The following is a 13,882-nucleotide window of genomic DNA, read 5'->3' as shown; positions in this document are numbered from 1 at the left end:
AAAAGAAAAAACTATACGAGAAACTCCATAGATGCAGAAAAATCGTTTGAAAAAAACTCAACATCCATTCATGATATGAATTCTCAGAAAAGTAGGACTAGAAGGGAATTTCTTCAATCTGATAAAACCTTACATAAAACTTACAGCTTACATCATACATCATACTTAATAGCAAAAGACTGAATGTTTTCCCACTAAGATTGGGAACAAGGCTAATACATTGCCTCTTATCACTTCTTTGCAATACTAGCCAGTGCAAGTAAGGCAAGAAAAAGAAAGAAAGTGTATGAAGATTAGAAGGAAAAAAAATAAAGCCATCTCTCTTTGCAGATGACATAATTATATACATAGAAAATCCCAAGGAATCTACAAAAAACCTACTAGGCCTGATAAGTGGGTTTAGCAAGATCACAGGCTACAAGGTCAGTATAAAAAAAATGTATTTCTCTGTACTGGCACAAAAAGCATTATGAAATACTTAGGTATAAATCCAAGAACATGTGTAAAAGTTGTATGTCAGACACTTCATAAGCCTGATTTAAAAAATCAGATTGGGGCTTCCCTGGTGGCGCAGTGGTTGGGAGTCCGCCTGCCGATGCAGGGGACACGGGTTCGTATCCCGATCCGGGAAGATCCCACATGCCGCGGAGCGGCTGGGCCCGTGAGCCATGGCCGCTGAGCCTGCGCGTCCGGAGCCTGTGCTCCGCAACGGGAGAGGCCACAACAGTGAGAGGCCCGCATAACGCAAAAAAAAAAAAAAAAATCAGATTGAAGTAAGTAGAGGATCTATCCATGTTCATGGATTGGAAGATTCAGTATTGCTGAGATGTTAATTCTCCCCATATTGACCTGTCTTTTCAGTGGCAGTCATCTCCTGATCTGTTGGCCTTACCACACATGCATAATAATAAAACCTACGTTTGGAAACATTAACCTCTAAACAGGGAGTGTCCTGGAGTTCAGTCTTCAGACATCTTTTTCTCTTCTCACTCTGGATGTACCCTTACCCAGTCACGTATTTAATATCAGCTCCACAGTGATGACTCCCAAAATTCAGGTTCCTGCCTTCTCTTAGGACCTTATATACAATAATAGTACCACCACCAACTACCCTGTCACCTCTGCTCCCTTTATTCTCCTTATCCTGCCTAACGTGTCCCTTTCTACCTGACATGTACAAGCAACATGAGAAATCCATTGGCATCCTTAATTTCTGCAATGGTGCTAGATTAACAGCCTCTAACTGGGGAGATCAACTTCACGTTTGTCATTCCCGTGTCCCAAACCTTTGTATTCCTCACTTTTCCTAATTAGGTTCTCATTTTATGAACCTTGGAAAGGAGGAGAGACTGGATGAGTACACAAACATGTTTTGAGTATTTCTCAAAAAACTTTTCATGATGGAACTTGGCATAAGTTTTGTATTAGAATCAGGTGAAGAAAATGTTCATTTATCACTTTAAATTATTTTGTATAAAAAATGCTGTGAACCCAGCTTGTCTCAGTCTTTGTTATTACTCATCACCCCCTCTCCGAAGGAAACGCTAAGTCCTCCAAAATTTCCATTGTTTACAGACCAGACTTATTCCAGGTGTGGGAAGAGACAGCTCATCTTTTTGAGAGCACATCAATTTAGGAACAGTACAGGAATTTTAACAACAATCGAACTTTTAGGCATGCTGTGCCAGCATTCGAAATGTAGCTGTTTAATTAAATATGAAGCATTAGTTCTCAAATCTTTAATATAAAATGTGAAAGAGATACTAGTAATAACTAACTTTATTCAATTTTAGATGAATGTGTCACTGTATACCCTGGACCTTAATAAAACCTGTCACATTCACAATTTACTACTGTTTGGTAAATTTCCTCTATAAGCATAACTGATAGACTGATGCTATGAAAAATTATCTTCTCTTGAGAAGGTTGAACAGGTCTTTGTATACATGATGTCAGTGATCTCAAAAAAATCCGTCTCTCCTTCTTCGACCATCCCACTTTTTCTTTTCGTAATAGGAATTTGCTTTGTTAAGCAAAATAGATCTGTCCGGTTATAGATATTATGGGAAAATGTAGGTGGGACAGTACTTGAGTGTCAGATATGACACCTTCTTATCCCCTTGGGGTCAGTAGGTGTTGGTTTCAGTAGAGATTGACCGTGGGTCCCTTGAGGAACATTCTCTTTTGTGGCAATGATTTCTTAGGGAAAAATTTTTAAAAATCTGGCCCAGGAAGTAATTCTGATAGAGAAAGTCCCTAATACTTTTCCTTGCCTGACATTCAGCAAGTGTGGAATGGACTCTGGGTTGTCCAAGAAATCGTGGATTCTGGCATTGTCAGCTGACTTATCATCATTTCTTCCCAGCATGGTGGAGGAAGAGTCCCTCCTTCTGCTCCAGACTCATCCTTCTGCCTGGGCTATGGGTCCTACCCCTCCTTGGACACTTCCCATGCCTGCTTTCTCAGTTCCTCACTCTCTGTTGACTGTTCTCCTTTCTCAAACAAATGGTTCTCTCGATCTTAAGAGGACGAAAGCAAACCTACCTTTGATTTTATATCTTCTTCTAGGTACTTCTCCTTCCATCGTGTTCACTTTACAGCCGAAGTTCATGGCCTTCAGCATAAAACCAAAACTCTATAGCAGCAATAGACAGGCCCTGACTGTTCTGTCCTCAGCTTTATCTCTTGCCATTCCCCACTTCCCTGTGCTGCTCGTCCGGCTGAGTTCCAGGGCCACTCCTTTTCCATCAGGACCTCACCTTGGATATTACTTCTCCCAAGATGCCCCTGAATCACAGATCAGGCTAAGCGACTCTCACTTGTGTTGGCAGAGTATCTTAAAGATGGATTTTGCTAAGCCCACTAAGTGTTATGTGCTTTTTTTTTTTTTGTATATGTGTGTGCTGTGCATCTCCTGTTTGTCGTGGGATCGTGTTTGAAAGATTCCTGTAGAGTTTGTCTTGGTTCTGGTTTATTCCATGCCCTAGAAGTTCACCAGCCTTTAGCAGGGGTAGTCTGAGGTTCACACTAAAAATTGTGTTTTCCTCAGGTCCCTCCAGACCAAGCAGGGCGGGGCAGGGCAGCGTCAGCCTGGCTCAGGGTGGGAGGTGGTGGACAGGCCTGCCCCAAATTCCCCAGGGACATCCTCTTCCTGATTTGGAGACACGCGTGCGCCCCACCTTCATGAAGTCTCAGTCTAGAATATTCTCTGTTTAAGGCGAAGGTTGATGTAAGGGTATATGTAGGAAACACTCAGAAACAAATGACAGCCCCAGGGATGGCAGTAATAGCAACTTACATGAAAACTGATTGTCTGTGTCCTCTGTCATGTGCAACATGCCTGGGCCTGGGATCGTGCTGGCTCACGTGTGCCTGGAAGGTCCTGTGTGACACCTCACCTGGCTTAGCACATGCCAGTTATGCATGGTCTACACCTCTTGAACCACTAGACTCCAAATGTTTGTCTATTTTATGGTTGTTGGACACATTTAACACATTTTCCTTCAGGAACCATGTTATGTGTGGAGTGGTAGCTCTTGGCAACTCAGTGAATATGCCATTCAATATTGAGACGTAGATATAGATAGATAGAACTTGTGCATTTTTAAAGTTAGTTACATCAATATACAAACGCAAAATGATATTATTTAGATAATATTTCTATAAGAAATGCTTCCAGTTTTCCATCCTGAAATCCCAGGAAACCTCTTCCACTGTTGAAAAGGAAGTAGGATTTTCCAATTACAAGATGATACTAGTTGCTTTTGAATCTTGAGTCACAAATATTTTGGTCAAAACCTGATTAAGGAGTGTGGGTTCTCTCTCTCATATAGAAGATTTATGGTAAGCTTTATTTTGAAAAACGTCATTGGAATAATCTCAAACTCATTACATAATTCTCATGAAGGAATTTTTGCTAAGAGAATTTTGGGACCCCCTGCAGGAATACCAGCTAAACCCAAGTTTCTAGAAATTATACTGGACCTGACTGGTATAAAGTGAATTCTACCGCCCAGATAATGGCTCTTGTGTGCTACTTCCTAAGGCTTTTTTTTTTGGAAATCAACCCTACGTGACTGTTTAGCCCTCTCAGAGCTGAGAGTTTGTGTTGGGAGACCTTTTGCGGTGGGGAATTTCCTGCTGCTTTTCTGATGCAGTATGAATTGTGTAAATGGTTGTCAAACAGTTGGCCAGGTTGGAAACTGTCACTAAGACTGTACTAATTATTTCTTAGGGGAAGATGAGGAAGTGAGGGTGACCATTGGTTGCTGTTATTTTATTTAAGATATTTTCAAAGTTAACAGCTGTTTAGAGTTTGGTATAAGAAAGTCATTCATGTTGGATTTTAGAGACAGGGAGGTCACTGAGAGGAGGGACTGCTACAGGGAGCTGGGAGGCTGATGGAATAGCTGAGGGAAATAGCTCGAGTATAAGCAGGGTCCTTCAGTTGAACTGACTGCAGAGAACAAGCTAATGTCTTGTGCTGTGGTCGTCCGGGGATGGTGACTGATAGCAGAGCATCCCCTGAAGTTTAAGGTCCTCAGTTAATTTATTCAATGAAGATTTATTGAATGCTTCCTATGGACTGTGTTGTGTTCTAAGTGTTGGGGATGGAAGCAGGAACAAAACGGACAGAAATCTCTACTCCCGTGGAGCCTGTAGTCTAGGAGGGGAGAGGACAGGCAATTTCATAAACAAACAGATTTATGTTAGTTAATGGTGGAAAACTTTATGCAGATAAATAAAGTAGGAAATGAGCGATAGAGATATGGGTCAGGAAAGGCCTCTTCAGGAGGTTGACAGAGACTTGAAGGATGTGAGGGAAGAAGCAGTGTGCACTGTGAGGGAAGTGTTCTAGGATAAGGGGACCGTCAGGGCAAGGCCCAAGACAGAAGCATTAAGGCAAAGCAAGAGTGACTGGAATGGAGTAGAGAAGTGAGAGATGTCAGCCCCTGTAGAGGCTTTGGCTTTATACTGAGAAAGACAGGGAGTTAGTTGAGGATTTTGAGCAGAGGGGGGTCATGATCTAACTTACATATGAACAAGACCACTCTGGCTCCTGGGTCGAGGTGAGAGATCCTGTGGCTGGAGCAACAGCAGTTGGAGTAGAGGTGGTGAGAAATGGTCAAAAGGGAGACATCCCTTGAAGGCAGAGCTGATAGGATTTGGGGATGGACACAGTGTAGACTGTAAGGTGGGGGGCGGGCTGTTGGGCTCAAGGATTACTTCCAACTGGAAGGATGGAGTTGCCTGTAGTTAAGCGGGGGAAGCCTATAGGGAGGGCAGGGGTTGGTTTGGGTTTCGGTGGGGGTTGAGTGGAATGATCACGTGTCCTGTTTGATGGTTAGAGGGACAAGGGCAGAGGACCAGAGGCTTTTGCCGTTCCTGTGTCCTCACAACGGCACCCTTAGATATTGCAGACCTCGTGCATTTACAAAGACTAGGCATTAGGATTTGACAGACTAGGATTCACAGTACTAGGATCCGGCACTTGCCTTGGAGGGTTACAGGGTCAGGCTTGGGCTGTTGGCAAGCAGAGACCTTGAGAAGCAGCCGTGAGAATTCACAAAGGGGACCCCCGTTGTGCCAGAGCTTCCTGCTGGCACAGACCCTCAAGGATGGGTCTTCCTTCCTGGGGCCACTTCCTTTTTTCTTCTCTTTCTTATGTCAACTTGTCACTGCCATTGGCGGCTGAGTCCAGCCAGGGTTTCTCTGTCCCTTTCTCCAACCAGAGTCTCTCTTCATCTCTTCTTCACTGAGCAGCACAGCCCCCTTTGGTAACACTGGGGCAAATATGCAAGTACAGTCCTCCCTTGGTATCCGTGGGGGATTGGTTCCAGGACCCCCATGGATACCAAAATCCACGGACGCTCGAGTCACTTATGTAAAATGGTGTACTACGTATTAGAGCTGATTCTTTCCTTTATCCTCCCTTGTCCCACCTGTTTCGTTACCTGTTTTGATCTGACAGGTGTGGACTTTGTCTTCACTGAGTTGCACTGATGTGTATTTATATCATAAAATAATCAGAATTTATCTCATTTTGTAAAAATACATTTACTGGGGAAAGAGAGTCTGGTACTTCTGGGCCTTTGGGCATTAAGCCGGGGAGGGGCCACAGTGGTGAGGCAGGAAGGGGAGTCGGGGAGCATCACCCTTCTCTTTTCCTTCCCCCCTTTCAAGCTCTCCCACTGCTTGCCTGTCCCCCTCAGTCCTGCTCCCACGTCCCTTCTCCACGCCAGGTGCCATGCAGGTACCTGCTGGTGCAGGGCCGACCTGGGACTCCCTAGCGGAAAGGAAGAGTCTTTCTGAATTCTCGAGCAGGCAGTGGGAGAATCCCTGAAGGTGTGAGTCTGGAGAAAAGCAGGACCAGATCAGGGTTTTAGAAGGAGAATCCCGGCATCTCTAGGAGATGGGGTACAGGAGGAGAGGCAGAGACAAGTTGGTTAGAAGGTGGTTAAAATAAGTTGTGGAGGTGAGGGCCTGTCAGCACGGCTCGTGGGGAGGAAAGTAGAAGAGCAGAGGAGGATCTGGTGACTGGAAAGCGGTGGGAGTGAGTGCCGGAGGCGGGGAAGGGCTGCAGGGTGACATAAAGCTGAGTGGTGACAGGCGCTGGCAGAACCGGTGAGGGCAGGAGGCAAGAGGATGTCAGTGGAAGTTACGTCGAGTTTGAGGAGCCTGTGAGATTCCCATGTGGGTGAAGATGTTCTGGAATGGTCACTTAGAGCCACATTGAAGTTAGATGGAAACACAGGGTGAGCTCGGGGAAGATTCAGGGGCTAGAGAAGGACTTGGGAGCTCTGGGTGTAAATTACAGTGATTGAGGGGATAAAAATGGGACACGGGCTGTGGGACAGCTCTCGGGAGAGCATCACTCTGTCTGTCTTACATGTATTTCCTTTAGAAACGTTTCTGCCAAGGCGTGTTTTGTATTGGAAGCGTGATGAAAGATAGTTTTGCTTGAACAGAGATGAATTATTTGTCACTGAGCTAGCAACAGCTTGGCCATTACTCATCAAATAGCCACGATCAGTGACATACACAAGAGCTTCCCTTGGAGTTTTGAGTTCCTTTCAGCAGTTTGTTGAAAACACATTCATGACAGAATCTGTGCTAATGCGAAATACGTCACGCACGTTAACTCATCCTTCAGGTGCTGCTGGGGGCTGAGAGGCGTGAGTGGGCACGACCAGCTTGCGCTTCAACACAGACACACACGGGACGTTGAAGCCCTTGTTTGGTGCTCTTCTGTCTAATGCTCTTGGCTCCTAATTTCCTCTCAGATCTGTGTGTCACCTCGGCATAATCTTATAAACCTAGTTTGGTGGCTTATGTTATAAAGGGTTGCAGATCTCTTCTCAGTGTAACTTCGTGTGTGTGGAAACCTTGTGAATAGATCATTTTAATAATAAGGCTCATTGTTTGAAATGTTCATTATCAAGGTCATGTTTCAGATGCTTCACTGCACTAGGAATGAAATTATTTGACAACATGCCCACTGTTTCATATCCAGAACATGCAATTCTTGTAAAGGCAGTAGTTTGTAATTCATTGCTCTGACTTGAAGGGTGGGATTTTTTTTTCTTTTGAAAGGGTTTAATAACATTTACAGAAACAGGAAGCCAGTGCCAGAATTGATTCGACTGGCTTTTCTTTTCTTTTTTTTTTTTTTTTTTTTTTTTTTTTTTTTTGCGGTACGTGGGCCTCTCACTGTCGTGGCCTCTCCCGTTGTGGAGCACAGGCTCCGGCCATGGCTCACGGGCCCAGCCGCTCCGCGGCACGTGGGATCCTCCCGGACCGGGGCACGAACCCGTGTCCCCTGCATCGGCAGGTGGACTCTCAACCACTGCGCCACCAGGGAAGCCCTGGCTTTTCTTTTCTTAAAGAGCATCTTCCTAGCTGTCTTAGGAGCCAGGAGAAGCCCTCCTGCCCCGCGAGGCTCACGCTCCAGCTGGCCCACTGCAGTTCCCGAGACTGAAATCAGTCACTGGACTGCCAGTGCCATACCGCCACTCTGCAAGGCAATTACCACCAATCCCCCCCAGTCCACAGGTGTTGAAAGGAATTGCCTGTGGAAATAGATCTGGGAGACAATTACATATATTCACTTGGCATTAGTCAATGTTTTTTTCCTTTGACCAAGTCAGGAAAAAAAATGTAACTTTATAAGATTTGTCTGAAGTAGATAATTTTTTATGTTAGCATGTACATTCGTGCGGTGAAAATTTTTCGTGAATTACATTAGAAAGATAATTTTTCTAAACACACTGATCTTATACTGTGTATTGTGTTGTATGTCTCCTTAGTTATTTAACACAGGCATAATTTTCTTCTCAACTGGGCTGTGGTCTCATAAAAAAGACCAAAGTGCTTCTGCTGTTGTATTGAACGTAATTCCTATCACAGTATTAGGCTTCTAATATACCATTTCATAATAAATCTGTTTGGGCTGAAACTCAGATGTAGTGGAAAATTCATGTTTCATATTTTTGGAATCTGGATTTCATTTAGACTGAGCAGGAATGTCAGTACTTTACGTTATATTCGCCATCCACTTGTGCTCTGTGCATGCCCGTGTTTGTAAATCTGGTGTGTCAGGATTATTCTGTGGTATCATTTCGAGAGCAGTACGCAGCCCTCAGGATTTAACTGATGTATGGGAAAGACGTTCTTGCTAATTGATTTCGAAGGAACAGTTGGGCTGCAACAGAACTGTGATCCTATGGCATTATTGTCACCGTGTTACTCGCATGGGCACTTTCACTAATGTATTAAGCAATAATGCTATTATTTACCATGTATTCCCATCACTTGGTGAATAAATTTGAACAACCAAAGCTGAAGAGTAATTTATTCTTTGTTTTTCAAAGATCTCATCAGAAAATTGAAGACTCAGAAGAGAGCAGCGATGAAATTCTTTGTCGTCTAACGTCTGCGGTAAGGCCATGTGATTTCCCTGCCCAGGGGTGCAGAGATAATGAGGGGTCTTTGAAGGGCGGCAGTCTGGGTAGTGGTGTAGAGAGACACTTGCCCTATGGCTGCTCATCACTGTGGGAGGCCCACGTCAAGGCAAAAGGAGTCAGTGGCATTAACTTGTTCTCTGATGCAACCTCTCCTGCAAGATCATAGATGCTCTTGGTGGAAAGTTCCTGGAACCTTAGTGGAAGATTTTTTTTTTTTTAATACAGTATAACTTAACGTAGGGAAAGTTGTGACCTGCTGCACAAAGGAGAAAAGACTGTATGTTTCATTAGGAAAAAAAGATCACCTCAACCAACAAAAGATCAAGTCCTCAGTTTTTAAATGTAGTAGATTGCAACATTTTCATTATGTCTTTTAAAGCCATTAATTAGAGTCAGTAACTGACTTGTTGGTTGAAGGAAAGCTTATCCCCTTCTTCCTAGAAAAAGCTGGCCATGGTCTCTAATCATGGAGCTCCGGTTTTTGACAGGCTCTAGCAATCCTATCTCACAAAATCTTTATCCATTGGCTGGGCTTTCTGGAAACGAAATAGCCTTACCAAAGATTCTTGAGTTCTTCTTTAACTGCATTCTTTAAGCGGTGCTTGCTGAAAGTCATGCTGGCTTGGGTTATATATGTGGAATGAAACTGATCTTACACAGTTCGTACACTGAGTCTTGGCATCTGGGCACAGCTTGAAAGTTAAAAGTTGTTTTTCCTACTCTTCTGGAATGTAGCTTAGAAAAGTAACTTTTGGCTAAATACAGTGCTCAGTGGTATAAAACTTCACATGGGGCTTCCCTGGTGGCGCAGTGGTTGGGAGTCCGCCTGCCGATGCAGGGGACACGGGTTCGTGCCCCGGTGTGGGAGGATCCCACATGCCGCGGAGCGGCTGGGCCCGTGAGCCATGGCCGCTGAGCCTGCGCGTCCGGAGCCTGTTGCTCCGCAGTGGGAGAGGCCACAACGGTGAGAGGCCCGCGTACCGCAAAAAAAAAAAAAAAAAAAAAAAAAAAAACTTCACATGAAATGAAATCTTGACATCGTGTTATGAAAAAGTATTTAACATGACCTTTGCAGTTTAAAATATTGACCGAAGAGGAGTGCCTATTAGGTGCAAAATTGTTAACAGCCATCTGTTTAAAAAAAACACTCACTACAGACCAAATACTATGTTAAACATTGTGTGTGTGTGTGTGTACGTACACACACACACACACACACACACACACGTTACACTTTACAACAGCCCTGTGAAATAAGTGGCGTTATCTCTGTTTTACAGACGTGAAAGCTTCTAGAGGTTAAGTAACTTGCCCATAGTCACCCATCTAGAAAGGAACAAAGCCAGGATCTAAACTTAGAATTTTCTGCTTCCTAATCATGTTCTCTTAACTACTACACCTCATTTTTTGATAACGTAATACAGTTAGTAGGTAAGTTTCAGAAGCAGCAGACAGGTAAGATGTGGTTCCTACAGCTATACCAGGAAGATAGGCACATTAAAAAGTTAACCTGTAGGGCTTCCCTGGTGGCGCAGTGGCTGAGAGTCCGCCTGCCGATGCAGGGGACACGGGTTCGTGCCCCGGTTCGGGAAGATCCCACATGCTGCGGAGCAGCTGCGCCCGTGAGCCATGGCCGCTGAGCCTGTGTGTCCGGAGCCTGTGCTCCACAACGGAAGAGGCCACAACAGTGAGAGGCCCATGTACCGCAAAAACAAAACAAAACAAAACAAAAATCAGTAGGACAGGTACATGTAGAGGAGAAGTCAGATAACCGAATGGAAAAGTGAGGATACTCTTAGGAAACTGAGTAAAGTGCATGGAAGGAGAGATGATGTAATTTTGCACACACTGAGTTTGAGGACATAAGGATGTAAAAATATTCGGGAAACACCTGGAGGCGCGAATCTGGAACTCAGAAAGGTCAGGGCTAGAGTTATGGGAACCAGTCCAGGTTGTCGATTGAAGAGCGTAGTGGAAGATGGAGTCTTGGGCAGCACCCATGATAAGAGGGCAGTAGGGAGATGAGAGGACAGTGAGGTGGAAATACTGAATGGTTTATACCATGAAAGTTAAATTCAAGAAAGCCTCTAAAAAGGAGGGTGGACAGCAAAGTGTTGGCTAATGTATTTGGTTGAGGTAATCTTGCTAGAAAAAATCTCCAAGCTAAAAGACTGAGTAAACTGAGGTAAGGTGCTAGAGTGGGAATGAGAATAAAGGGTAGAGGAGAAAAATTCACGTCTTAATTGATGGCTGATCGGCCTGGAATAGTGAAACTGTCTTTGAACTGAGCACGTGGACCTTGATTCTTAGTTCCTCCAACACTATGACCCTGGCCAAATTGAGTGCTGGACTAGACAATATCTAAGTTCTAAAATTCCTCTGTTCGTTGTATAAGCCATTTATGAAGGGACTGTTGTGCTTCACCTCTTCACGATGTAGTTATTCCTGTTGGCTTTGCTATGAAAACTCTGTTACCTAGCTGTTAACACCATGTAGGAAGGGAGATGTTTGCATACATCAGTCAAGTAACAGTTATCATCTAGCATGACCCTTAAATGCATTAAAGGAAAGCAAAAATGACATCTGTAATGCAGACTTGTTAAAGTGGTCTTCAAAAGGTTTGCGTAATTAGGGGGCACTGGAAAGGGGGCAGCAGTTTCCCGCAATAGAGTTTACTGTACTGCCCTGTATATTCACCTCCTTTTACTCAAACTTCAGGGTTTTGTACGTTGCTCTCTTTTTTTTTTTTTTTTTTTTTTTGCGGTACGCGGGCCTCTCACTGTTGTGGCCTCTCCCGTTGCGGAGCACAGGCTCCGGACGCGCAGGCTCAGTGGCCATGGCTCACGGGCCCAGCCGCTCTGCGGCATGCGGGATCCTCCCGGACCGGGGCACGAACCCATGTCCCCTGCATTGGCAGGCGGGCGGACTCTCAACCACTGCACCACCAGGGAAGCCCTGTATGTTGCTATCTTTAAAAAAAACCAAAATCCTCATTTTAAAGTAGTTTATTTCTTAGTCTCAGGTTAATCAAGAGAAAGGTCCTGTCATCTAAAAAAATAATACCTAAAATTCTACCCTGGAAGAAAACACTAGTGAGTTTTCATATTAAAGGAACATAGGAAGACAATGTGTACAGAAATAAAAACGTCTTGATAATTCAGTCAGACTTACAGCTGTTAAATGTACACAAACATGGACAATAAAAATGTTCCAGCTACGTTGCTGGTGAGTTTCAGGAAAGAGCCACCCTCCCAAGCACCTGACATCTGAAAACCTAAAGAAGAAAATTTTGTAAGAAGTTTTCAGCTTAAGGAAAAAGGACATGGCTATAATAGGCTCCTTCCATTATGTACAGTCTACAGAAACACTCTGGGCATTATTATCTGAAAATCGTCTGGCTTTCCCCGCGGTACATGTGGTTTCTGCCTTAACGTCTTAGCTTCCTTTTTAATATCTTCTGACCTTACACATTTTGTTAACTTGAAAATCTTCTCTTCTTCATTTCCTATGAGTCTCTGTTAGTCTGATATAGCTGGCAGACCAAGAAGGGCCCTTGGATGATACAGTCTCCCAGTTCCTGTCCTTGAAATTCTGAGCATTATTTTATTTTATTTTTAAACATGAATTCTCCCAGTGTATATGCCAAAAGGAGTGTTCAGAATTGATGAAATAGATTTTATATACTTGTTTTACAATCCAGGATAAACTAGACATAGGGAAGAATTTATAGTGAATGAAATATTGCTTTTACAGTCATAGTTCTTAGGATGTAAAGTTAGGAAATCAGCTAAACTTTGAGGCATTTTAAAGAACTGAGAAGTACTTGGGCATCATCTAAAGACAGGAAGTGGAAACATGGACATCCTTAAATAGGAGATAAAAACTGATTCTGGACTTCTAGCTCATGCTTCCTTAAAATCAACATCCTAAACAAACCATTTTGGGCTATTTCTGTTACTTCGGGCTAAATTTTCTTGATGGAAATTGTAGAGATAAGAAAACACAAACATCTGAGTGAAATTCATGATTTTTATTCACACGGTCAAACCGCTGAGTTGATGTGAGTTAGGCTCAGTTGTGAATTTTACGTATTAGATGCTTATTTGATGCCATGGTTATATGAATGACGTTTATAAAAGGACAGGGGTAGGGCATGTGGCATGGTCCTCTGTGCTACTTGGTCCAGCGAAGTCAGCCATCACTTGGATGGCAGAAGAGAACAGTGTTGAGTGTCTACAATAAACGTGAACCTGGCGGTGGTAGTGGCGAAGAGTTTGTGGCCATATCTTGAGAGATGAATTCAAATGACAAATCAAATATACAGAAGTTAGGAAGAGAGGTCAGTGTGGATGAGAACAGAATCTAATACTCGGGAACCATTTAACTAGACACTCTTACACCCGCATATTCCTTCTCAAAGCTGATGTAGTTGATAATTTTCAGCAGTTTAGATTTCTCTGTTGGTACGTTTCTGCTCTGTCCTGTTGCTTATTTTCTTCAGCTCCTCAAACTTTAATGTAGAAGCTCTGCGTTTGATGCTCTTAGTGGTATTTTCCAAATTCCTTCTCATGGGGTATATTATCACTCCTCTGAGAAATACCACTGAGCAATCAAACCCAAATTATAAATGGGGTGACTGCTGTAAGTTCTAGAAGATCTTGAAGCAGATGAAGCCCCAAGAAGCCAATAGCCATACTAAGATATATAACTTTTGGTGAAAGTGTTAGAGAAAAAGAGACCTGCTATGGAATTTTTTTTTTTTTTGCACCTCTATAGGGGAAAAAAAAAAAGATGTGGTTATAACTGCAGCATGTTGTCAACTTCGCAGAAAGGTTTTGCCCCGCTCAGTGTCCAGAAGTTGGACATAACTCCCATCAGTTTTCACATCAACCATGAACTCGTTCTCTCATGCTTCCTAG

At 43.5% G+C, this 13,882-nt stretch overlaps 1 protein-coding gene across 1 annotated transcript in view; it reads left to right on the top strand.

Moving 5' to 3' along the window:
- RAPGEF5 (Rap guanine nucleotide exchange factor 5) overlaps positions 1 to 13,882 on the top strand; it is a 181,087-nt gene that overhangs the window by 13,982 nt on the left and 153,223 nt on the right. The window contains exon 5 of the mRNA XM_032643882.1: positions 8,871 to 8,937. Within this exon, the coding sequence (XP_032499773.1) occupies positions 8,871 to 8,937 (67 nt within the window). The remainder of the gene's footprint in view (positions 1 to 8,870; positions 8,938 to 13,882) is intronic.

This window comes from Phocoena sinus, chromosome 9 (assembly GCF_008692025.1).
Source record: "Phocoena sinus isolate mPhoSin1 chromosome 9, mPhoSin1.pri, whole genome shotgun sequence".
Lineage (NCBI taxonomy): Eukaryota > Metazoa > Chordata > Mammalia > Artiodactyla > Phocoenidae > Phocoena > Phocoena sinus.
This window is presented reverse-complemented; position numbering and strand designations above follow the sequence as displayed.